The 26,418-nt window shown below is 53.7% G+C and overlaps 1 protein-coding gene across 1 annotated transcript; it reads left to right on the plus strand.

The window, feature by feature from the left end:
* Positions 1 to 10,694: 10,694 nt before the first annotated feature.
* On the plus strand, positions 10,695 to 19,691 carry FAM210A (family with sequence similarity 210 member A; the record flags this gene model as incomplete). Its single annotated transcript, XM_080714739.1, has 3 exons — positions 10,695 to 11,170; positions 15,914 to 16,025; positions 19,377 to 19,691. The coding sequence occupies 3 exons, from the start codon at positions 10,695 to 10,697 to the stop codon at positions 19,689 to 19,691; spliced, it is 903 nt and encodes a 300-aa protein (XP_080570865.1).
* Between the last annotated feature and the right edge of the window lie 6,727 nt (positions 19,692 to 26,418).

A 26,418-nucleotide genomic window follows, 5' to 3' on the forward strand; every position in this document is an offset into this window, starting at 1 on the left:
GACAAATTCAGGTTTAGCATTCCCAATCCCAAAATTTGAAATGCTCTGGAGTACCCAAGAGATGTACATGTCCCATCAGCATGCAACTGTGGCTAATCAAGAATGAAAGATAAACTCTTTCCTCTAACTTATAGGGATATTTTACAAATAGAAAGCACTTATTAAATTCTTTGGCCTACACTACTTAATATGGGAACTGCTAGGTGTTTCTTGGTCTAGTGGACTACATGGACCAGGAAGGGCAAATGCCAAGCGAGGGGGTGCAGGCCTGTGACCCTACCTCCCCAGCAGGCTCAAGTGGAAGGTGGCAACGCCGAGGCCAGCCTAGACAACGGATGAGACCCCGTCTCAAAATAAAAAGGGTGGAGGATGTAGTTCGGTGGAATGGCCACGGGTTCAATCTATATATCCACCCCTAGGTGTGGGAACCTACAGAAAGGACTTCTGAAATCTTTTCATAATTGGTATTCTAAGTAGGTAGGAAGTAGAGAGTGGAAATAGTTTTAGCCAAGTTCCAAGACTCCACAAGCAGCTTAATGAGCATTAAGTCTCTTCCCAGTATGTGTTAATGGAAGTGGGGAAAAACTGAACTGGGGGAGGGGCCTGAAAAGGAATAGTTAGGGTGACTTGCTTATCAAGTCCTTCAGCAAGTTTTCTGATCTGCTACAGAGAAACTCAATGTGAATTAAATGTTCAAGAAGTTTGCAACTAACATACTACTATTAAAGTGTACTGCTCAAATCAAGTGGTAGAGAGAAAGGAAAGACCCCAAAATACTAATTTTAATTAAGGGTATGGCAACGCATGCCTGTAATCCTAGTACTTGGGAGGCTGAGACAAGAGGATTGCAGATCCGAGACCAGTCCTAGCAACTTGGCAAGGCCCTCTCAAACCTAACTAGACCCTGTTTCAAAACAAAAATACCTTAATGAAAGAGCTAAGGGTGTAGCTCAGAGGCAGGATACCCCTGGGTTCAATCCCCAGTACCAAATGAATAAATCTGTGAGATTCAGTAAACTCAGATCATATTCAGAATTAGGGAATTAAGGAGAGAGAAGATTTAAGTCTTTTGCCTGAAGAAGAATGACAAGTCATTCCAGAGAATAGGTAAAGACAACACTGTGCACCTGGAGGAGTTCAAGGGCTACTTACTAACTTTCACTAACAGGGTAACAGTGTTTTGTTACCAATACCAAGAAGTGCAAACAGGTAAAACTGACGAAGGGGCGGGGGGGGGCTCGACCAGAAAAGTAATTTGCAGAATGACTACTTAAAATGCTTAGGAAAACTGGCCACAGAATGATCAAATCCCTACTTCTCTTCTTCTGTCATTTCCTGAAAGAAAACAAATGCGTTTTACCTTCGAATAAAGCACCGCGGCCTACCAGCTTTACCTCTAACCCACGCCTGGCCCTAGCACCGGGGTCTACGCGGGGCCGGTCCCGCCGAGTCACCACTTCCACGCGTGGGATCGCGCTCCCGGGGAGGCAGGGCCGGCGCGCCGCCGCCCGCGAGGCCGGGCCCCGCAGCCCCCGCCCGCCGAGACGGCCCAGCGGAGGGGCAGCCGGCCCCGCGCCCCGGGGAGGCGCCGGGCGACCCGCAGGCCTCGGCCGGTCCGCGGCGCAGGCCGGCCCTCCCCGGCCGCGCGGGCCCGTCCGGCCTGCACGGCGGCCACGCGGGCGGGCGCCGGCCGGACAAAGCCGCCGGGCCGCGGCGCGGCCACACTCACCGACGCAGCCGCCCACGTCTCTGTTTGCGGAAGCCCGGCCGGCGCGCGGCGTCTTGTGGCGTCACTTCCGGCGCCGCGGGCGCGCGCGCGACGTCACGGCCCGGAACTACGAGTCCCGTGGTGCCGCGCGGCGGGAGCGGGCCGGGCCGGGCAGTGCCGCGCGGGCCCCTCCGCGGGCCTCCGAGGAGCAGTCGGGCCGAGCGGCCGAGAGGTAGCGGGCCCCGGGCTGCGGGGCGGAGGGCGCCTTCCCCGGCCGCGCCGCGAAGGGTCACCCGGCCCGGCCCGGCCCGGCCCGCTGCCCCGGCCGGCGGTGCGCGGGCGGCGGCGCTCGCCCTTCGGCGCGGGCCGGCCACTTCCCAGAGCGCCCCCGACGGGCGGCGGCGTCCTCGGGGAGGCCGGCCGGGTCGGGCCCGCCCGCACGTGCTCTGCGGGCCGCCGGGCGCGCCGCCGGGGCCCGGGAGGAGGCGACGCGCCTTCTGGGTCCTCGCCCCAGATGGCCCCCGGCAGGGCCGAGGCGCCCGCCGCTGGAGCTCCGGAGTCCTGTCCTTCACCTTGCACCGAGATTCGCGTCCGCAGTGCCGGCATGGCCGCCCACCTCGAGTGTAAAGCCAGGCCAGAGGCAGTTACTCTTGACCGCAGTTGCGGCTCGCCCGGCCCGCTCGCTTGCTGGTAGGCAGACTAGTCGGTAGAGTTGGCGTCGGAGAAGGCAGATTCGCGGTAGTGCCTCCCAGTCGAATCACTTTAAAGTTGCGGGCCTTGGCCCCTCTGAGGTTGTTGACCCTTGCAGAAGTCCTGGACCAAGAAAGAAGCCTGCTTCTGACAAAGAAGGACGAGTCATTTGCTGCAGACGATGGTGCTTCTGCCTTTTATTGTATGCAGTTATGTTGAGAAGTGACTTCAGCGTATGAATACGGACAGTGCCAAGGTGGAGGTCACGCGAGTGAAAGTACTGTTGACATTCAAGCGTTAGAACTAGGCCCTTCCATGGCCTGTCTGCCCAGTCTAATGCTAAAGTGTCTTGCAGTTTTAGTGCAAAGGAGTTTAATGATAATCTGAAATGTTATTTCTCATTAGACTAAATGCCTCTAAACAGACATGTTTACGGCAACTCCATGATGGGTTGACGCTGTGCATGGGATACACAGGGATCGCATCTTGTTACTTTGGTAAAACGAAGTCCTGTAAAATTAATTGAGACCAGAGAAAGGACTCTTGAAAGTGGCAATGTAGGGAGCAAGTGGGCCAGGTAAAAGTATCTTAAAACTTACCTTGGATGCAGTCCCCATTATTGCCTGAGTAATCTCCTTTCTGGATATTTGATCCGAATTAAATGACAACAGTAATAACTAATGCTCTAGTCAAGCTAAGTGCGGATGTGTTTGTATCGATTCGGTTCCTTGTAACCCACTGAGGTACTTCTGATGATCTTTAACAGATGAGGATTAAGTGCGTGATTAGGTCTTGCAGCTCCTACAAGTAGCAGAGCTGGGATTTGGACTGGGGCGCAGAGTCCACGCTGGGGATGAAGCCATTCCTGTGGGGGCCATACTCAGAACTGAAGGTTGCCTGGCACAGCACGGGTTTCCAAAGGAATGCTTTTGTACTTTTTTTTTTTTTTTTTTGGTGGTACTGGGGGTGGAACCCAGGGGCCTTTCTACCTCCAGGCTATACTCCCAGACCTATTTATACTTTATTTGGAAACAGGGTCTCACTAAGTTGCTGGGAGCCTCACTAAGTAGCTGAGGCTGGCATCGAACCCGTGCGATCCTCCTGTCTCCGCCTCCTGAGCGCAGGGAATACAAGCGTGCCCACCACACCCGGCTGCTTTTGTACCTTCTAATGTCCCAGCCACTATGTTCAGAGAAAATAGTGGGTGAGACTTCACCGTGCTAGAGTTTGAGCTCTCAAGACGAGGCTCACCATCTTATTCAGTGCGTGGTGGCTGGTTAAGTAGGTGCTTGTAAACGTAGCTTCCGTTGTAGAACTGTGATTATTTACTTGAAACATAAAAATTGCTTGTAGAGTGTAGATATAGAGCCAGGCATGGTGGCGCACGTTTGTCATCCCAGCATTCGGGAGTCTGAGACGGGAGGATCGCGGTTCACAGACAGCCTCAGCTACTTAGTGAGGCCCTCCTCAACTTAATGAGACTCTGTTTCAAAACAAAGAATAAAAAATAGGGCAGGAGGTGTAGCTTGGAGGTGGAATGCCCCTGGGTTCTATCTCCAGACCCGCAAAAGAAAAAAGACAAAAGAAGGAAAAAAAAAAAAAAGAATGTAGAAGGGGTCCTCACTGGGAACCTGATTGCCAGGGCCACCTTCTTGGACTTCTAGCTCCAAAACTGTTAGAAATAAATGTCTCCTTTGTGCTTTTGTTTTTGTAACTTTTTTCTGGTGTTTTTTTGTTGTTGTTTTTTGAGGGGGGTACTGGGTATTGAACCCAGAGGCACTGTACCTCTACACTATACCACCAGCCCTTTTTATTTTTTATTTTGAAATGGCATTTTGCTAAGTTACTGGGGCTGGCCTCGAACCTGCGATCCTCCTGTCTCCCTCTCCCAAGGCACTACACCCAGTCTTTTTAAGCTGCCTGGCCTCTGTTTTGCTGTAGAGCTGAGCATACAACACAGCCATCGGCTCTGCTGTGGAGGAGGACAGCAAGGTGATGGCTCGGCCTGGGCCTGGGCCTGGGGCTCGGGCTGGAGGCCCCAGACGGGCCTATGCCTCAGGCTGGAGGTTCCCGGAAGGGCCTGGGGCTCAGGCCAGAGGTCCTGGGACGGGCCTGGGCCTGGGCCTCGGGCTAGGGGTCCCCAGATGGGCCCGGAGGCAGTGGTCAGGGAGACCGGAGAGAGGAGGAGCAGCGCCGTCTTTAAAGGAGGTGAGGCACGAAGAAGCCGGGGTACTTGCAGGCAAACAGGACTGCACCTGTGGCTGAAGCTGCAGCCGTCAGCAGCTCCCAGCCTGGGCCGAGCACGCATCCTGGTTCAGAGAAGTCTCAGCTGACCGGCCGCCTAAGGCCCTTCCTGAGCCGCTAAGCCTCCTGGCCCGACTGGTCAGTTCCTGGGTGCCAGCTGCAGCCAGGCGTCCTTGGGGTGCGCGTTCTTGCTCTGGGGCCATAATCTAAGCACAGCTCCAACTTGCTCCCTTGCACGTCCTTACTCCTAGGAGGCTTTGGGTAGTAAATTTCTAAACATTCTGCACTTTACCCACAATGGATGTATCGCCCAGGTGACGATGTAAGTCCACTGTGCTTTAAAACTGAAGTAATGCTGCGGCACTGCTGTAGAGGGAGGCGGGCTCGGGCCCACACAGGAGGCTCCTGCTGCGGTGCACGTGCGCACGTGCAGTGTGAAGCAGCACAGGGTGTCCAGTGGGCTAGGAGTGATGTGAGGGCGTCTACTCTGGAGCGCCTGTACACTGGGTGGTCGCCATCCCGCCTGGCTTTGTCAGGAAGCCGCAGGTTATGGCACCTGGTCCGACGATGGCTTTAACAGTGAGACAGACGCAGCAAGCAGGGTTTCAGAGAGAGCAGGCCCAGCGCTGTGGTTGAGAGCTGCAACTCGGCCCACCCCAGTGGCCCTGTAAGCTGCAGCGTGGCTGCTCGCCGCCTGGCATCGGCGTACTTCGCAGAATGTGTGCTCTCTCCAGGGTATTTGCATGGCCTCAGTCCCACCCGCGCCCACAACAGTCCCTGGACTAATCGGAGCCAGCCCTGGAGCAGGGCCAGCGGGGGCTTGGCACAGGCATGCCGTCCATCCGGGACCACAGGGGCGCGGCTGTAACTCTTTAGCTCTCCTTTATAATTACGGAAAGCATTAAAGCGGAACTCTTTCTGTAGACGCTGAAGTTGTGCTGTCCATAGTAGTAGCCTGTGGCCATTGCAACTTTAATTCTGAACACTCAAATTAGAAACGCACCTAGTCACACCCACGCACCTGTGGCCAGCAGCTGCCGTAGCGCACAGGGCAGACGTGTGGCATCTCCGTTACTTCAGTGAGGTCTGTTCAGTAAGGGCACTCAGGACAGAGCTGCTCTGAAGTCCTTTACATAGTGTTTTCGAAATGCTTAGCCACAGTAGAAACAAGAACTGCACTTCTTTTACTGGGTTTTCATCTTCTAGATTGTATGACGCAAAATTGGGAAATAGGGGCGTTCTTAATGTGACAGTACCATGTAACGTTTGATGCTGGTAATGACTGGACCCTTTTATCCCTTTCGGACAGTGGACATTACTTTACTACCCACTAATTCTATGCAGCTTGGGGTTTGACCTTGAGGTTGAGGACTGATGGTGTGATGAGGCTCACGAGGCGCGGTCGTGGTGCGCCTTACCGCGGGGTTGGTGGCAGCCCCCTAGTCATCGCGGACGGGCTGCTGAAGGGTGCTTTTGGTACTGGGAATGGAACCCAGGGGCATTCTACCTCTGAGCTACACCCCAGGCCCTATTTTTTTTTTTTTATTTCTTTCCTTTGAAACAGGGTCTTCCTAAGTAACTGAGGCTGGCTGCAGACCTGTGATCCTCCTGTCTCAGACTCCCAAGTACCGAGATTACAAGCACAAGCCAGTATGCCCGGCTTGATGCTGAAGTTTTGAGGGATATAGGTGTGTTTTAGAACAACCCCAGATAGGCGTGATAGAATCCTGTCTCCATACTTGGATGTATCTGTTTGACCATATACTCTCCAACCAGAATTAGAGCTAGATAATTATTGTACTAAGTACTTTAAAATATACACAATTATCTAGCAATTCTACTTATAGGAGTTTCCTGAGGTCTTAAAAATGGGCAATTTTTTTTATTTATGAGGATGCTAATTATAGTTCATTAAGGTTGAAAATGATCTCAGTTAATTTATAAACAAGAATAAGTCAGTTGGGGTTATTGGTTTATTTTCAAAATGATCCAAGCTCTTCAGCCTTATATTTTTGGTGACTTTAATGATGTGGGCATAAGTTAATGGTAACAAATACAGAATTGCTTATAATACAGGAAGTAATGATCTGTGATGAAGTCAGCTTGTTCATTTTTGTCCTTGGCTGGTCTCTGTGTACAAAATCAAAGGTCAGAAAAGACTAAAGAGATCATTGTGAGTGGGCGTGGAGGCGCACGCTTGGAATCCCAGCATCTGGAGGCGGAGACAGGGGGATGGTGGCTCACCCACAGCCTCAGCTACTTAGTGAGGCCCTCTGCAACTCAGGGAGACCTTGTTTCAAAATAAAGAATAAAAAATGGGGCTGGGGTATAGATTGGAGGGAGAATGCCCCTGGGTTCCATTCCCAGTACTGAAAAAAATACTTGTTTTGGACGGCTGTCTATAAAGTGAGTGGCTCGCACTCCTTTTTGCTGCCGGCTGCTCTTCCTGGTGAAGTGTAGCTGGGAGCACGGTGTTCCTGGGCTCTGTTCTGGGGCACGCATGAGTCCTCAGGAACTTGGTTTCCTGAGCGTCACAGTCGTCTTTAACCCCGGCCTCCCTGCCGAAGGCTGTGCAGCACTCTTGGAGCCTAGAGCAAATTAGCAGCCTCTGTGCCGCCGCCTCCAAGTAACGTTACAAGATGCGGCAGTCGTGAGCTCTAAGCTTACCTCGTAGACGTCGGAGGCAGGGAAGCCTGACTGTCTCCGGGGGGCTGCACAGGAGGACCCAGGGGCAGAGGAAGGCAGGGTGACGTGTGTACAGGAGGCGCGCTCTAGGCTGCAGCCGCAGGGCACACGCCAAGCCCTAGGAAGGAGCAGCTGGGCGATGGGGTAGAAGCAGGATTTCTTGTAATTCTTAGGTCACACACTTCAATTTTTTTTTTTTCATTTCTGGTACTAGGGATTGAACCCAGGGGCATTCTGCCTATGAGCTACAGCCCCAGCACTGTTTTATTTTTTATTTTATTATTTATTTATTTATTTATTTGGTGGTACTGGGGTTCCTGGAAGCCCGTCTACCTTCGGGCTACACTCCCAGACCTATTTTATATTTTTTTTTTACTTGAAAATGGTCTCTTAAGCCAGCGCAGCTGGTTTCAAACCTGTGCGATCCTCCTGTCTCTGCCTCCTGACACATGCTGCCCCGTCCGTCCTGTCTTCGGGGTCTTTCTCACCAGGTCTGTCTTACTGGACTTGCTGGTCTCACTGGGGCCGCAGGATCTCCCCCGTCTGTGTCCCGTCGTTGTGACCGTCCTCTTTGCTCCTGCATGGCTTCTCCAGTTTGCCTGGCTGTGGTGCGGATTTGGCAAGGCTTGGCGGGTCGCCACTGCGAGCCGAAGGACAGGCGGACTCTTGCCGACCCCGTGTCACTCTTTAGGCAGCCTGGACCCCGCAGAGGCACACTGCGGAGCGGGAGGACGGTGCAGCGGCCGGCAGCGTCAGGCGCGCGTCAGACAAGCCCGGTGCCCCCTCGGGCTCGCCGACACTGGGGTGGCTGCGGGGAGTCAGCACACCTGTGCTGGGCGTGGGAGTTGGGGTCTGTCACTTAACGGACGCCAGTCATTGTGCAGAGTGAGGACAGAGCCCTGAGTGCGCCGAGTAGGCACCTGTGAGGCCCTGGGCAGCGCTTCTAGGTTAAGTGGTCATTGCCTTTTGGCATCTGCCCCGAGGCACCTGAGTTTATGCTGGCGCGGTGCCTGGGTAGGTCGCCTCTTTGGAAAGAACCGCTGGTGAGAGGCCCCACCCCACCCCTCCTGCCCAGGCTGGAGAGGGAGCTCTAAAAGCTCGGGAGGCTCAGGAGGCTCGGGCGTGGTGGCGCACGCTTGTAATCCCCGCGCTTGGGAGACGGAGACAGGAGGATCGCGCTGGTTCGAAGCCAGCCGCGCTGGCTTAAGAGACCTTGTTTCCAAATTTAAAAAATATATAAAAATAGGTCTGGGAGTATAACCCAGGGGTAGAAGGGTTTCCAGGAACCCCATTACCACCAAAAAACAAAAATACTTGGAGGCTCGGTGGACGTCCGGGTTGCTGCCAGGGTGGGCACGGACCGCCTGGAGCTGTCCGGTCGGCAGCTGGTGGCAGCCTGCCACGTGAGGCCTGAACACGGCCGCCGCTGGCCCCAGGAGCACCCAGAACCGGCTGGGAGCTTTTGCCCTCAAACTAGGCCTTGCGGGGTCGCCAAGGTGGATTGATGGGGAGACGGACAGAGGAAGGACATGGGCTTGGTTTGACCCGGGGACAGCTGAGCAAATGGAGAGCAGAAGCCAGAATTGTCGATAGAGCAGGCGCCGTGCACCGGACTTGCTGCCGGTTTCATCGCCGCAGCCACGGAAGAAGGGGCGACATGGGGGCCCGGAGCTGGTCTCACTCCCTCACTGCAGAGGCACCATGCGGAGGGCGGCGAGGGCCTCTGCCTTGACTGACTGACTGAGTCTCTGAAGAAAGGTAGAGATAACAGCAGATTGTGTCGATTTTGAAAATCACTGCCGTTTTCACTTGGTAATTTGTGGTTGCTCTGAAGCTTGAGAGTTTGATGCAATTCCATAGAACTTCGCTAGGGGGTACTGTGACCTTTTCTAAAGATTAAGGATTTGACTCTTAACACAGCTGTGCATGTGGTGCGGTCAAAAGCAGACTAGGTGCAGGGAGACAACTGAGTGATAGAAATCGAAGCCGGTACGCTTCAATTACGAGGGGGTCGGGGGCTAAGAGCCAGAGAGTGCTGTCGGCAAAGTGTGTGCCTTTACTTTCTCTAAGCAGCAAACTAAATTCTACTTATATACAGCAGCAGTCATGGTGCAATTAAGAAATCAGTGGGCCTGGCGTGGTTGCCCACGCTTGTAATCCCAGCATTTGGGAGGCTGGGAGAGGAGGATCGGGGTTCATGGACAGCCTCCGCTACTTAGGCACTTTGCAGCTCAGTGAGACCCTGTTTCCAAATAAAGAATAATAGGACTGGAAGTGTAGCTCAGAGGTAGAATGCCCTGGTTCCATCCCCAGTACTGCAAAAAAAAAAAAAAAAAAAAAATCACTGGAAGGAGCCTTTCATAGTGGCACACACCTGTGATTGACAGGATCTGGGAGGCTGAGACAGGAGGATCACAGGTTTGAGGCCAGCCCTACAATTTAGCAAGACTATTCCAAAATAAAAAGGGCCAGGTGTAAAACTCGGTAGCAGAGCATCCCTGGGTATAGTCACTAGTAACCACGCATGAAGAAAAAATGGCAAGAAATTGAGGGAAATGAATCTTAGAATCCGCTCCTCTCCTGGGGAGATCTGAGCGCTGCCTTCTGGATGGCGCTTCAAGGTGTCGTTGAGAGGGTCCTCCCTCCGCTTTTCCTGCCTCCACCTGACGTCTGCCCTTCCGTCCTCACACCTGCACCACAGCGCAAAGCCATGCTCGTATCACTTACCGGCAGGCTACGGTGTGCTCGTAGAAGAGATGTCCTTCGTGTTTTAGAGAAGCCTTAGGCTGTGGATACTCTGCGTGGCACCGTAGAGCTTCCCACGCCAGCCCCTCCCTCTGCGCGCTCTCCTCTTAGCATCTGTGACACGTGGCACACGAGTTACAGTCGAAGCCGTTCGCCTTGCAGGACCTCCAGCTTCACTTGGCAGTGCGTTTGAGCTGGATTGTCTCTCAGTCTGGTGGGAACTGGTGTGAGCTGCTCATTAGGGAGGAAATAACCAGAGAACCTGGAGTCTGAGAGGGACCGCCACGCCCGCGGGGCTCTGGATCTTGGACGGTGCTGCTTTGCGCCCTAACAGAAGCCCTGCAAATACCGGTTTTTCAGTGACTAGAGAACCTGTGAGCCCTGCAGTCCATCATGTCCTCTCATCTGGTGTCTTGTATCCTACGCAGAGGGCAGGCTTTGACATTTTAAAATCACAGTGCCTTGACGTGCACTCCTATGGACTGGGTAACAGTGTGCTCCCTTACTTGCTAATATTTAATACTAAGTGGGTGGTTTAAAATGGAACCCTATGTAAATATACCCTTTCTTTTCTTTTTAGCCTATTTTCTGAAGAAGCTGAAGTTCGCAGTTGTCCTTCAAAATGCTACGGAACGTGCCACGGACTGTGTCTCGACTGGCACCCAGGGCGTGCGCGGAGCCACGGCACGCCAGTCTCCCAGGATGCCGTCAGAGTCTGAGGGGACCGTCCCTCCTGTACAGTGCCGAATCCAGAGGGCTTTGGCTTCGGGGCCCTTCCAAGCAGTGGCTGCACCTGCCTCGTGCCCAGGGCCTTACAAAGGACAGGAAGCCATTGGCTGCTTGGCCGCCCCAGCTGGGGGCTCTCGGCCAGGACCCTTGGAGAAAGGATGCGTTATGCACGAGGGCCTCGTCACCCGGTGCCACCGCCAAGGGAGCGCCTTCAGAAAGAAGGGAAGAGGTCGACCCCTTGCAGGACAAGTCTATTAGTCTTTATCAGCGATTTAAGAAAACGTTTAGACAGTATGGGAAAGTTCTGATTCCTGTGCACCTAATAACTTCTGGTGTTTGGTTTGGAGCGTTTTATTATGCAGCCGTGAAGTAAGTGTCTGCTTGGTTGACCAGCTTGGCCTGCTCCATCAGAATGGAGCTTTGGTCGTGCTGATATCGCCTTGGCCCTTTGCCCTAATGCTGCAGTGCCTGTCAGTGATAGAGGACGGTTACTTTCCTACAAGAGCTGTGAGTGGGCATTTGCTCAATTGTCTACCCATGTTATCTTGTTTAATTCTTGTACTAGTCAGTTTTCCTTGCTGTGATCAGAATGCCTGGCAGGAACAACTTACAGGCAGAAAAGTTTCTTTGGCTCAAGTTTCAGAGGTTAGCGCACGGCCCGCTGACTCTGAGGCAGACACATGGGCTTGGCTGGGTGAGCTGCTGGGGCGGCCGGGACCAGCGGCGGCCACCCTGCAGCACACCCGCCTGCCGTTGCAGTGCTGCTTGCCCAGGGCCTGTGTCCGCCCTCGCGGGCCTCGCGGTGGCCATTAGGCTTCCTCGGGCCACGGGAGCAGCTTAGGCAGGAGGCCGCCTGGCCGCCTCAGTTCCTGGCGGACTCAGAGTTAGCTTGTGTTTTCAAACACTGATACTCAGTGTTTGAATTTAAGGCTGTAGGAAAATATCATATACAAAACCTGCTCCCTGGCAGGAACTCCCTGCCTCCCTGGGTGGAGAAGGCTCTTGTTCTTGGGGACGTGGGGTTCTCGGTGTTTCTCTATGGAAGCTCTGCCTCGCACGGTGGGTGCTGGTCTCTCCACATGTTCATCCTCACTGTGTCTAATTCCTTTAGGAAATGTTCCTTTCCCGGCAGGGGATCTGTGTGTGTCCACCTCATGGAGTCATTTCTTTGTTTATTAATGACATTTCAGGACAAATTTAATGTAGAAATCTTCAGAGGGGCTCTTAGTTTTTTGACAAAACATAACATTGTGCGCCCTTTTTCAGTGAAAGCTGTTACAGACATTGGGTCCTGCTGCCTAATGCGTGGCTTTCCACACGCTGGGTTTCTGCACTCAGCCACTGAGGGTTTGCCGTTCGGTCTCGTGGACGAAGGTGTGATGCTTTCCTGGCCTGAGAGGCAGGAGCCCAGGTTGTCAAGAAAGTGGACACGAGACGCATTGGGCTTGTATTTAAAGAATCCTTTTGCTCCTTCTACTTTTTCTTGCCTTCTTTGGTAAATGAGTTCTGTTACTAAAGAGGCAAGACCCCGAGAAAATGTAATGATATCATTGTACTTGAGATTTCAGTGCACCAAGGGAGTTGTGGGGTGTGATTCTGCCACCCCACTCTCAGGTGCATCATCTTGGTTTCGCTCTTTCCCCCTTTTTTCTTTAGAATGCTTGTGTCTGAATGGGTGGGACTGTCCACTTTAACACCGCGTCCCTCGGCGTGTACGCCGGCCAGTACGCGTGGCCTCTCGTGGCTGCCTGCGTATTGGCCGTGCTGCCCCGGAACTGTCTTCCTCGGCATTTAAAGGAAGTTGCTGTGTCCTGCCTAAGTGAAGACTTAATCACAGTGTTCAGAACATAGAACTCATTGGTGAAACAAAAGACAATTAGTGGGTATGTTGAAACGGCCGAGTATCTCCGCTGAGAGATGATTTTACTGTGAAATTGAGGTTGTTTTAAATACGTTTTGATCCAACTGCCAAGAGGCTAGCTATGTTTTAGCACTTAAAAAAAAAACTGGCAAAAGTTCTGTTACTTGCTTGTTACTTACTTGTTATTAAAATAAAGAGGAAGGCCGGGCGTGGTGGCGCACGCTTGTAATCCTCAGGCTTGGAAGGCAGAGACAAGAGGATCGCGCAGGTTCGAAGCCAGCCGTGCTGGCTTAAGAGACCCTGTTTCCAAATAAAATATAAAACAGGTCTGGGAGTATAGCCCAGAGGTAGAAGGGTTTCCAGGAACCCCAGTACCACCCAAAATAAGTAAATAAATGAATAAATGAATGAAAGAAAGAGGAAGGCCGGGCGTGATGGCGCATGCTTGTAATCCCAGCATTTGGGAGGCAGAGACCGGAGGATTGTGGTTCACGGACAGCCTCAGCTACTTAGCGAGGCCCTTGGCAACTCAGTGAGACCCTGTTTCAAAAAATAAAAAGACAAAAAAAAAAAAATAGGGCTGGGGGTGTAGCTCGTAGGTACTATGCCCCTGGGTTCCGTCCCCAGTACCGCAAAAAAAAAAAAAAAAAAAAAAAAAAAAAAATAGAGGTGAAATAGCTGGGTGCTGGGAAGGCGGCGTTTGCTGTCACGCAGATTGCTGGCCAGCACTTGTCTTGATTGCTCTGGCAGCCAGCGTAGCTGCCTTTCTGGGTACCAGAGCTCAGAGTGCCATCTGCACTCAGCGCTGAGAAGGCTCGGGAGCTGTCCAGCAGGCTGAAGTGTGCCTACCAGTGGGCCGTGTCTGAGCTGGGCTTCATCCCCCTCTCTGACAGCTTGCAGGGACCGAGTCTCTGGCCAGAAGCCGGCTCCTGTGGCTCAGGATGGGCCTGGCCCCAGTCCCCAGGGTGCAGGTCCGCTCTCAGCAGAGTCCTGGCTGATCTTTCTGTACTTTTGACCTTATGTGTTTCTGCAACTGTTGAACTGTCCGGAAAGCGGGCAGACTGAAGAGCACTCCCTGCTCGGCCACGGGGACTTCAGAGAACATGGCAGTGGGTGTCCTGGCTGATGCAGACCCTCCTTAACAAAACGAGTGGCCAGTGCTGATGTCTTTGTCTTGCAAAGGCAAAGGCCAGCAGCCAGTGGTGGTGCAGCAGGCAAAGTATCTGAGCTTGTCTCTTTCTCGCTCCGTGATGAGTCTCTCTGGCTTATACTTAGTCAGATGTGTGCCTTTTTTGCTTCGTGTTTGCTGGTAAGTGTATGGGTTTTATACACTGAGTTTCATTGGAACTAGGAAACGATTAATGAAATAGTTTCATAATGGCATTAGTTCTAAAAGATAAAATTAGCATGTTAGGGCAGGATGTTATACCCTGGGTTTAGTGGGTTGGTTAGATCCATAGGAAGTCTGACTAGTGCTGAGCCTCACCTTAATGTAACAGGGATTTACGGTAGACAGTGTTCTGTGACTGACAGATAGCTGAGAAACTTGGAGAAGGAAATGTCTATTTTGCCTCATCAGGGGTTTGAGTCCGTGGTCAGCTGGCTGCAAGGCAGAAGCATGTTGGAAAGTGGCCGAGGAGACCTGCTGGGCCCGGGGTGGGGGAGGCATCCAGCAGCACCCTGAGGCCCCACTCCAGCTGGCCCTTCTCCACGCCTCCTAACGTCATCCCATTCTTGATCCCAGAGGCCCCTGCGCACTGCCTTGTTGCCGGCCTCGGCCTGGCGCGGGCTTCAGGGACGCTCCAGCTGCTGCCGTGACAGAGTAGCTCATGGCTATCTACAAAGGTTTAGCCAAGCGCGCTGGGCACGCTTGGAATCCAGCATTCGGGAGGCAGAGACAGGAGGATCGCGGTTCGCGGACAGCCTCAGCTACTTAGTGAGGCCCTTTGCAACTCAGTGAGACCCTGTTTCAAAATAAAAAAAAAAAAATAGAGCTGAGGGTGTCACTTGGAGGTAGACTGCCCCAGGTTCCATCCCCAGTACTGCCAAAAAAAAAAAAAAAAAAGATGTGAAAGGGAACCGAAGGTGCCGACAGAGCGAGCGAGCCGGACGCGCCTGGCTCGCCTGTTCAAAGGCCTGCCCTCTGTTCTGCTTCCCTGGTTTTGTATCAGGTCATGCCAGTGGTCCTTCCTTGATGATGGTCGCACTCTATTGAAAATACTTTCTGGTTGGTTAGTATTATGGGGAAATCACAAAAAAGTAACACCTCACCCCTAGTTAACCAAATTATCCTTGAATATTAGATCAACTAAAAGTTTCTAGGTCCTGTGATAATGGGGCCAAGCAGTCCCCTCTCTTGACACAGGGAGAGAGCCGGTCACACTGCAGTGGTCTGGGCCCAGCTCCCAGGAGACGGTGCCTGCCATGGTGTGCCGAGCCGAGCCGAGCCGTGGGCACAGCCAGACAGCCGGCAGAGCAGTGTCTTCCAGGCAGCTCAGAAACGGTCAGGAAGCACACTGCCTCCTCCCCAGGACAGGCGCAGGCAGCGCTGCTAGGGGAAGGCGCCAGCCACAGGAGACACGAGAGGCTGGGGTGCCCTGCTCTCACTGGGGGTGGGGGCACAGTGCTGAAGGGCTCTCAACGAGAGGGGCGAGTCAGTCGGGAGACAGACGGAAGCCAGGCTCAGCCTGGAGACCCTGCCTCCCGGAGTCCAGGGCCTCCTGCCAATGCTCGCACGTCCTCTCCACCGGCCTTGTGTGTCAGACGAGAACAGAGGTTTCCTCAGACCACAGAATCGCTTGCTCTGCATAACAGCACAGGAGTGATGTTTAAATATCCCCTGCTTGTGTGAGGCTGAGCAGCCTGACATGAGCTTTAGCGGTCAGTCTTGGGTCCTGAACTTTGCCTGGGGGCATTTGGGTGAGGAAACAGCTCAGGTGATGATGGGTCCTGCTCGTTCACGTGAAGCTCTTGGTTTGGCTCTGGTGAGTACTGCTTGCTAAGTACCCTAATTGAGCTCCACGTGTGGGCCGAGAGGCACAGCGTGACGCCATCTGTGTACACTGCAGAGAGCTTAAGTGGGCTGTTCTCTGACGGTAAAGTTGAAGGGTCCGATGATACAGAATCCACTTACAAACAGCGCTTACTTAACACAAGTTATGGTAAGTTTGAGGCTTGGGATTTTCCAGATAATCTCTTGAAAACATTTGTCCTTGAAACCTGTTTGTGTCTGGCTTGTGCTCCTTTCACAGAGGCGTGAACGTCATCCCTTTCCTGGAGCTGCTCGGGTTGCCGGACAGCGTGGTGAACATCCTGAAGAACTCCCAGAGCGGGAACGCCCTGACCGCGTACGCCATGTTCAAGGTGGGTCCCGGCGGGGCCTCGTGGCTCGTTTCTGCTTGTCTGATGAATGAAGTAAGCTTGGAACCTCTTGAAGTGCAAGTAAAAGGACAGCTTCAGGAAGAGTACCTTCAGAAGCACGCTAGGAATGGGGCGCCTGGCCTGGCTCGCGGGAGCGCACCGCGGCAGGTGTCTCCAGCCTCCGAGCGTGCTCGGGCGCCTGCCTTCCTAGCAAAGGTCGCACTGCTCAGCTCAGAGTCGTCCGTTTAGACGGGAGGTCGGGCTTGGTGAACTGGATCGGGGTTGGATGTCCTCATTTCCGCATCGGTAGGCTATGACTGCGTGTAGACAGCGTCGTCGTCGTCGTTGTCCTTACGCTCTCAGGCGCTTATTTGGGGAGGGAAGACTCACTGTAAATTGTTTAATTTAGCCATATTAACCAGGTTTCTCAGTTGACAAAATCTATGAAGCTTCTACCTATGAAAGAAGAAAACACAGTGTTTGAAACTAGATGTCAATTTAGGTTACTTCTGTTGTGTAACAATTAGAATTACAATTTATAGTAGTATTCAGAAGTAACCTTTTTTCAGTCATCTTTATTTAGAATCCTCTGAACGCTCAGATTTCCTCTTTTATTGCAATTTTCACTAAAGGGCTAAAGCTTAATTGCTAATTTTTTCCACATTAAAATGTATCCCGCTCACAAATTATCAAGTTTCTAGTTAGATTGGTGACATGGCCGTCCTAAATCAAGCTAGCGTGGCACGTCCTGACGCGCCCTGGCCCAGCCCCTCCTGGCCCGGTCTCCAGGTCCTTCTCCAAGCGTCTGCATTCGAGCCTGCGCGAGGGTTCAGGTCCTGCCCCCTTTCCAGGGTGTCTTTGCCCTGCCTGGCGCTGTGCCTTGTGGGGGTCCGAGCGCGGTGCGGGCGCCTTCCCCTCTGGTCTGGGAGGTGCAGGTGCTGTCCTGTGTGTCCTCGGAACTATGGCCTGGATGGAAAAGCGAATCGGGGATGGCAGTCCACACCTGCCACCCAGCCACTCAAGGCCGAGGCAGGGCAGTCCCAAGTGTGAGGTTGCCTGGGCAGCTAGTGAGGCCCTATCTCAAAATAAAACAGTTAAAAGGGCAAGGGATATAACCCGGCGGCGCAACACCAGTGCTGGTGGACTCTCCCTCCAGCACATTCAGACAGAACACAGATGTCTTTCTTCCTCAAGACAGGCCCTGGCAGGCAGGCGAGGGACTCCCCCACGCCCCCCCCAGGCGCCCCGCTGCAGCCAGGAGCCCCATGGAGCAGCCCAGAACGCCTTGGAGGGCCGCGTCCAGCCGTAGACCGCACAGTGCGTGCATGTGGGATCCAGGCTCCCAGGCTTCCTGGCTTACCGCCCTTATTTTCAGAAAAAGAAAATTTCTCAGTGCCGCCCTCCTGCCTCCAGGTGGTAATGCCGACTTGGGGAACCAGTGATTTAGGTGGTAAGGGCTAGGAAGAATGAATGCGCCAGGGCGGTGTGTGTTCTGACCTTATTTGGGGGGCTGCAGCTGAGGGATGGCCCCACAGAAGTTTAGCGTGGTGGCCTGGTGGCTCCCGGGGGCAGCATGTCCCGAGCAGAGGAGGCAGGACCCCGGGCCCATGCGGGAGGGCCTGGCCCTGGGCTGGCGAGGCCCAGCCCTGGGCTCTGTCCAGCGGAGTCGCTTGACTATGGGTCGAGAACGGGTGTGGTCCTGCGTGGCCTAGAAGAGGCCCAGGAGCCAGGCATGTCGGGTCTGAGCCACATATACACACAAATGTATGAGATTCTGGATGGATTTTGAAGGAATTAGTGGCGTTTTCTAATGGTTCAGGTGTGAGTTATATAAGAGGAAAATAAAAAAGGAATCCGAGCTCTCCTGTTGAGGTCCCTGTGGGTCGTGAGCATAGTGTTGGTGAGGGGCTACTGGGGATTGAACCCAGGGACATCCTGTCTTCGAGCTACACCCCCACCCTTTTTATTTTGAAAGGGTCTTGCCCAGCTCCGCTAGGCACGCATTCTCCTCTTCACAGTACTGGGGTTGAACCCAGGGTCTCACGCATGGCAGGCCTGTGTCTGTCTCGAAGCCACGCCCCGCCCCGCGTGTTAGTTCTCAGACTGAATTAGACGTGCAGGGAGAGGAGGGAAGGGGCTGGGGTAGAATCCAGATCGCCACGGAAGGGCTGTGGGGTGAAGGAGTGAGCTTCAGATCGGGCAGAAATGTTGCAGGGTCAGTCCTTGGTGTGTAGATGGGGTGCGGTCTGGGACCAGGTGCTGCCTCAGCGTGCCCCGAGCCAGGATCTGCGGGTACGCCCAGGCCTGCAGTGGGTCAGGGCTGCATGTTTGAGGTGTGAGCTTCAGAGTTCTTGGTGCGTAGATGGCGCCGGGAGCGTGAGGAAGGAGGAGGGGGAGACAGAGTCAGGGCCTGGGACCAGGTGCACCAGGGCTCCAGGGACAGAGGAGCTGCCCTCGGGCGGTGGCCGAGGCTGGTCTTAGGTGACAGCTGTTGGGTCTGGTAGCTAGGTGGGGCAGGGGGGCCCAGGAGCCTGCGAGTGTTGGCGCTGCACACCTGCCACCAGACTCCACTGTGACACAGCCCCGGGCGTTTGACTCCAGCTGGTCATCTCCTGGTATCATCCTTAAATCTCTGGGCAGAGATTTGAGGATGGCGTGAGCTGGCCTGACACAGCGCCTTTTGTGGCCTCCCAGAAGTTCCTGGCTGGGACTTCAGATCCCAGGACTCTGGTGAGAAGGCAGCAGCGGGAGAGCCAGAGTGCAGGACAGAGCTAAGCCAGCAGGAACAGTAGGTGGCACATGCACCAGGGAGGCTGAGAGGAAAGGCTGCAGGCTCACAGCCAGCCTCAGCCCCAGCGAGGCCACTTCAGACTAGAATAAGAAAACTGAAAGAGCTGGGGTACAGCTCCACGGCAGAGTGCCTGTGGTCAGTGTCCAGTACCAGACAAAAGAGAAACGTCTGACTCTCGCTCTGCCTCCACTGTGCCTTTGGCTTCAGATGCAGCGCAGGCGTTTAGGGTCTAGAAGGAGGTGCATCTGATCCTGTTGGCGCCGAGTGCTCGTCCTGACTTCCAGGGTGCCTACCCCATGCTCACTAGCGTGTAGGTAAGGACCTCTGCGCTCCACCTGCGATAATTCTGAAGTCCTGGGTCATGTTGTGTGGGGGCAGACGTTGATAAAAAGAGTTTGCAGAAGAAAGACCCCTTGTTCCAAGGAAGCGTGATACAGGATGCTGCCGCGGTAGCCTTGTGAACCATTAAGTACTGTGTGCTGATTGCTTCTTAGCAGAATTTAAACCTCCACTGATCTTACTCAGCCATGATCACATGTGGACTGCGTTTGCTTCTTTCTTAGATTGCGACCCCGGCCCGCTACACGGTGACCTTGGGGGGAACATCCTTTACCGTGAAGTACTTGCGCAGTCGGGGCTACATGTCGACCCCGCCGCCCGTCAAGGAGTACCTACAGGACAGGATGGAGGAGACCAAAGAGCTCATCACAGAGAAGATGGAGGAGACAAAGGACCGGCTCACGGGGAAGATGGAGGAGACGAAGGGCCGGCTCACGGGGAAGATGGAGGAGACGAAGGGCCGGCTCACGGGGAAGATGGAGGAGACGAAGGGCCGGCTCACGGGGAAGCTACAGGAGACCAAAGGGAAAGTCCCTTAAGAAGAAGGTGGGATAGGGCGCCTTAGAGACATACCCACATAGGAACTCCTGCACTTTAACCCCGAGGCTGGCAACGACACATGCTTCTTTCTTTCTTTCTTTTTTTTGCCTCAGTATTGCCAGTTCTCTGAGGGTTAAAGAACTAAGATACCTTTTTAAAGCTAAATATAGCTGGAAAAATCAAGTTTTGCAAGAAAGAAGCGAGCCCGGCAGGTGAGTTGCAGCGGGCAGTGTTTGGGCCGGCTCTCAGCTCTTCAGCTTGGCAGTGTGTGCGCAGCCGGGCCGGCCCGGCAGAGGCTTCTGCGTGACCCTGATGGCCGGGGCAGAATGGAGGCGGCGGCGCTTGCTCCTGGGCTGCTCGGGAAGGTTGTGCCTGAAGCATCTGACAGGAGGGGTACGTCCTACCCACCTTATCTGAAGAGAGTTGAATAAAAATCCAATCCTAATGTATAAATCAGATGTATTGGTCATATGTAAATGAAAAACAGACCTCTAAGATGATTTTTACCTGAGCTTGTCAAATCACCTTCTCTAGAGTAAACCCACAGCCACCGTGTTTGCGGTGATGGCGGTCCTGGAGCCCTCTTGCCCGAGGTCATTTCCCATCCTCTGGGCTTCGCTCTTGGGGAGGGGTGAAGGTTTTATTGCTGCCCCTCTGCTCCTTGGTGCCAGCACACGTCCAGGTCTGTGGGTGCTTCACACGGCTGGTGTGCTCAGTGGGTGACCCAGACACAGCACCACGCGGTTAAACTTTGTTAGTCTTTTCTTTTCTCCCTTGAGACTGTGTGTGTTAAATTGGGTGTTCTGGAATTCCTTCTCCTAAAACAGTTTCCTTTTCCTTTCACATTGAACAGGGAATATTGTCTAATGGAAATATGTTGGGAGTTCTTCAAAGTTACAAATAGCCGGGCGTGGTGGTGCATGCTTGAAGTCCCAGCACTCGGGAGGCTGAGACGGAGGATCCTGGTTTGCAGACAGCCTCAGCTATGTAGGCCCTCCACAGCTCAATGAGACCCTGTTTCAAAATAAAGAGTAAAAAATAGGGCAGGGGTATAGCTCAGAGAAGAGTGCCTCTGAGCCTTCCATCAGTTCCCAGTACAGTGCACACGAGTTACAGACGACCCCGAGATTAGGTTGGCTTTTCCTGCTTAGTCAGCGTCTTGTCAGCATCCACCTTCAGAACTGTGTTGCTCGAGGGCGGTAGGAAATGAGACTGCTTGTGCGTGCTGAGGCCCAGCTGGGTGGCGGCGCACACCACCTCCCTGGACGGAGCTGAGGCGAGAGGAGGCCGTGCTGTTGCTCCCCTGGTCCTGGAGGCCGGCTGTGGACGGCTCACCCAGGCCACCTGTGCAGTTAGGAGTGTTGCGGACGGCAGGCCGGCGACGACCGTGTCGAGGGTTCCACCTGTGCCGTAGCGGCGTGCCGCAGCAGCCCTCCAGCCGCGTGGCCTCCTGCGGCAGACTGCTGACCCGGCCGCGCAGCCGCAGGAGTCCTGTGGAAGCGCTGGCGGGACGTGGACACCGAGGGGCGCTCAGCAGCTCCCAGGGCACTTGAAAGGCAACGCAGGGGGAGCATTAGCTGCTGACAGAGCGAAGCCAGCCGTCCTCGGCACCGTCCGCCCGAGGCGGCCTCTTGCATAGAACAGCTGCCTTTAGATTCCAGTGGAGGAGGAGGGCGCCTCTGGAGTCTCAGGTGTGACTTGCAGTGTTCGTTGGCACAGAATTGCCCCGCCTTACGGTCTGTCCCGGCCCCCTGTCCTCGCCCTCCCTCCTGGGATTACAAGCGTGTGCCACCATGCCCACCTTGCGGTCTGTCCCGGCCCCCTGTCCTCGCCCTCCCTCCTGGGATTACAAGCGTGTGCCACCATGCCCGCCTTACGGTCTGTCCCGGCCCCCTGTCCTCGCCCTCCCTCCTGGGATTACAAGCGTGTGCCACCATGCCCGCCTTACGGTCTGTCCCGGCCCCCTGTCCTCGCCCTCCCTCCTGGGATTACAAGCGTGTGCCACCATGCCCACCTTGCGGTCTGTCCCGGCCCCCTGTCCTCACCCTCCCTCCTGGGATTACAAGCGTGTGCCAGCATGCCCAGCTTGGATAAGCACATCCCTTGGTTTTTCTGAAATGATCATTTTCAGAAAATGTTTTTGTGAGGTATACATTTCTAAATTATTAAAGGATTCCATCTGATAAAGGTTTTGTGGGAACGTAGACATACTCTGTTGGTTACTGTTCATTGTTTGACAGGAAATTTATTTTGGATTTTGAAGATTTAGTCTAAATAGGCCTCACTCCAGATTTAAATGTTGCCAAAATTGTTTTGACTTATTTTTGTGGTACCACAGATTGAACCCAGGGGCACTCTACCTCCGAGCTGTACCCCCAGCCCTATTTTTTATTCTTTATTTTGAAACAGGGTCTCACTAAGTTGTGGAGGGCCTCACTACGTAGCTGAGGCTGGCTGCGAACCGTGATCCTCCTGTTTCAGCCTCCCAAGTACTGAGATGACAAGCGTGCACCACCATGCCCGGCTGTTTTGACATGTTTATTACAAGTCACTTATAATTACTAAAAGGTTTCCACTTAATAATTACTAAAAGGTCCCTCCTTAATACGAAAGCCCACAGGAGTGGCTGGGTGGGCGTGCTGATCCGTCCCGCAGCGGTGAGCTCACTGGCCCTCCCTGTTGGGCCACGGAGGCCTTGCTCTGTGTGGGCCTCCTCCCACCACAGTTGTCTCTGGCCTTGCCGGCTGGTAACTCACACTTGAGAAAAGCCGAGTCGGCAGCGGAGCAGCTCTTCCTCTGGGATTTTCCCACTGTGACTTGGGTGTCGGTTCATTTGGGCGAGTCCTAGTAAGCCTGTGGTCGTCTTGTTTCTCAAGGGTCTGACTTTGAAGTCAAGCTGTATTCTCTGTGTCACTGGTCCTCACCAGCAATAATCATCAATTCTAATTACCCCGGTGATTATCTGGCTATTTTGGTAAGAATGATCTTATGAGAGTGCGGCTGATTTCAGAGTCCCGGGGCACAGTGGAGCGCCCAGCACCCCTGCGCAGGGAGCAAAGGCCATGGCAGCCCCTCCCTGGGGGTGCAGGAGCAGCGGGACACTGAACCCCAGGCCTGGCCGGCCATGCGCAGAAAGGAAGCCTAGGGAGCCCCTCTCCCCAGAGCAACGCTTTGGATCTCAGCCTTTCACCGTTGAGAACTCCTGCCCTGTCCCCATGTGTTTCACTAAAAACAAGCAAGGCACGGTTTCAAGATAAAAAGGACTGGGGGTGTAGCTCAGAGGTAGAATGCCTTGGTTCAACCCCCAGTATCAAAAAGACACACACACACACACAGCTCTCTACTGGCCATCTGAAATCCTGGGAGGCTGAGATAGGAGCATTGCAAGTTCAAAGCCAGCCTCAGCAATATAGTGAGACCCTGATTCAGGAATTTTTAGACAGTGGCTGGGGTGTAACTCAGATATAGAATGCCCCTGGGTTCATTCCCCCATGCCACGAGGGGAGGAGGGAGCCACATGAGAGCCGTAAGGTTTAAAGGGAAATGTGTGCATTCTGCTAAGGTCTTTTGAATGGTTTTTAGTCACAACTATGCTCAGTTCCAATGATTAAAACTAGCTTTTGCACTTCTCATGTTTTTTTAATGAGAGTGCAAAGTAGGGTGAGTGACATCTGCATTATTAGTACAAAAGCCAAAGTCTTGACTAAAACATGGCATGAAAACTGAATGTACAGGCTGGGTGTGGGGCGCACGCTCGTAATCCCAGCATTCAGGAGGCTGAGACTGGAGGAGCATACCCAGCGTCCCAGTTTGCGGACAGCTACTTAATGAGGCTCTTTGCAACTCAGTGAGACCTTGTTTCCAAATAATAAAAAATAGGGCTGGGGGTGTATGTCAGATGTAGCATGTCCCTGGGTTCCATCCCTAGTGCCGAAAAAAAAAAAAAAAAAAACCTGAATTTACAAATGCAAAGCTTTGAAACGTGCATTTTAATTAGGACCCATTGAAAGTAAGCATCAAAACAGTGAGGTTTACCGTGACCTTCCATTAACAGTGAAATGCAATAATGATCCAAGCAGCAGGCTCCTTATAAGCTCACTTGCAAGTATCCTCAGTCACGGCAGGGCGTGTTCTACTCCCAGGCCTCTGGCTGGGAAAGGCTTCAGAGGTGTGCAGGAGAGGCGGCCCGGCAGGTGGGGCTCCTGAGGATCTGGCTAGGAGGACAGGCGGTCACTCTGCTGTGTTAAAAAGGAGTTTATGATGAGTGGGGCGTGGTGCAGCCACCTGTAATCCCACCACCTGGGAGGCGGAGGCAGGAGGGTCGCAGGTTCCAGGCCAGTGCAGTAACAATGAGGCCTTGTTTCAGAAACTAAAAAGCTGAGCCTGTGACTCAGTCCCCAGTACCAGTAAACAAACCAAAACCAAGTCAATGAACAAGTTGGTCACACAGTCCTGGGAACCCAGAAATGGTAGTGTGCACCTGTAATCCTGGTACTTGGGACGCTGAAACAGGAAGATCGCAGATTTGAGACCAGCCTCGGCAACTTAGTGAGAACCTACTTCAAAATAAAGGGCAGGAGGTGTAGCGCCCCTGGGTTCAATTCCCAGCACCGCCAGAGAGCGTGCACGCCAGGAATTGCTTGGCTTTGCCACTTGGAGCGTTGGGGACCGTCCTGTAGCACGGGTGCAGTGGGCAGCCCCCCAGCGTCACCAGGGTCACAGCGTGGGAAGCCCAGGGGTTTGGGCCCCGCACCGCAGCCTGTCTGGAAGACCCTGGGTCCAGAAGTCGTGCTATCTGTCCCTCCGACTACTGACACAGCGCCTTTCCTCTCTCTCTCTTTCTCTCTCCCTTTCTCTCTCTCTCTCTTCCTGCCTCTGGGAAACTTTTTTGTTGTTCGTTTGGGTACTGGGAATTACACCCAGGGCCTTTCTATCTCTGAGCTATACCCCAGCCCTTTATTTTTTGCTGTGAGCAGGGTCTTGCTAAATTGCTAAGGCTGGCCCAGAGCGCGGCCCTCCTGTCTTGGCCTCCAGTACTGCGCTCACAGATGTGCACCACCAGGCCCTAGGAACACTTTTCTTCTTGCTCTTTTCCCTAATCTTCTGTCCAAAATAACCTTAAATTAATTCAGAATGACTAGGATTTTAGGCCCATTCAATTACTTCAATAAGCGGTTTTTAAATTTTAATTTTTAGCCAGGAGGCTGAGACCGGAAAATCACAGGTTCAAGGCCAGCATGTGGTAACTTAGCAAGACTCTGTTTCCAAACAAAAAATAAAAAGTGTGGGGAATAACTCAGAGACATAGCACCCTGGGTCCCCAGCCTTACGCACGCACACACACATACACATACACTCATGCGCGCACACACACACGCACACACACACTCACGCGCGCACACACACTCACACACACATACTCAATTGCCATCCATCACACGCATGTGCAAACCTAAGCCAGCCGCCTGCTAAGCTCACTCACGTGCTGTGCTTGGTTGCACACTTATACACAATCATGTCATCTGGAACGCCTGGTTAGTTCCAACACATCTATAAGATTCAAATCTGCCAACGTGAGAAACCCTGACCTTGAAGACCCGCTGTGGGGACCTCGCTGGCTCAGGCTGGGTCTCGTGTGCCCGCCATCAGCCCCGGGCGGCCAGTGTCCTCTGGCGGCCCTCCCCCCTGTGACGGCGCCTGCCCAGAGTTGCCTCTGGCAGCGGGAGGCAGGGGCTTTGGAGAAGTGGCCGAGATGAGAAGCCAGTGGGTGCACCCCAAGCGTCCCTCTGGGTGCACGAGCGCGCCCAGCCTGCCCGAGGCCGCGGAAAAAAGTGCTCCTCCGGACAGTGCTAAACGCACCATCGTTATGTTTATGCGTGGTGCAGCTGAAACACAAACACACACACACTCACACACACACACCACCATGGGGCTAATGCATGCCACTGGTTATTATTAATGGGTTTTGTGCGCTGGTTTGGCCCCAGCATTAGAAGCGAGCAGGAGAAGCCCGATTTCCTAGCCAGCACACGGCACTTGGCGCAACGTCCTCCTGTGAAGGACGGCAGTTACAGACCTGCGGACAGGACCGCCACGCCCAGGCAGAGGCGGGCAGACGCCAGCCTGCATCTCCTCCGTGGAGAGCCGGGAGTCTGCCGAAGGGGACACACGTGGATGTCGCAAAGAACAGAGATAGGCCTTTAATGGCCTTCATTACCATGGCCACAAAGATCGGAAAGTTGGAATACAGCTGTACTCTTAGATTGCTTTATAGTAAAAATTACATGAACTAAATACTGTGAATAGTATGGTATATAATTTAAAACAGCTCTAAACTAGACAAGAATAATTATCAAACGTGATTTTCAAAAACTATGGAAGGAGCCGGGCGTGGTGGGCATGCTTGTAACCCCAGCATTCGGGAGGCTGAGACTGGAGGATCGCGGTTCGCGGACAGCCTCAGCTACTTAGTGAGACCCTGTCTCAAAGAATAAAAAAATTAGGGCAGGGGGTGTAGCTCGGAGGTCAAATGCCCCTGGTTTCCATCCCCAGACCCGCAAAAAAACAAAAAACCAACAAAAGAAAAACTATTAAATGAAGAAATGGCGATGCACCGACACGCACGGCGGACGGACCCCACCCCCGGGGAGGCCCGGCCTCAGTCAGGCCTGCAGGAACAGCGTCGCGGTCACCCAGCCTTCTGCGGGGAGCTCTGGGACAGCGCCC

The sequence above is a fragment of the Muscardinus avellanarius genome (assembly GCF_963383645.1).
Source record: "Muscardinus avellanarius genome assembly, chromosome: 17".
Classification (NCBI taxonomy): domain Eukaryota; kingdom Metazoa; phylum Chordata; class Mammalia; order Rodentia; family Gliridae; genus Muscardinus; species Muscardinus avellanarius.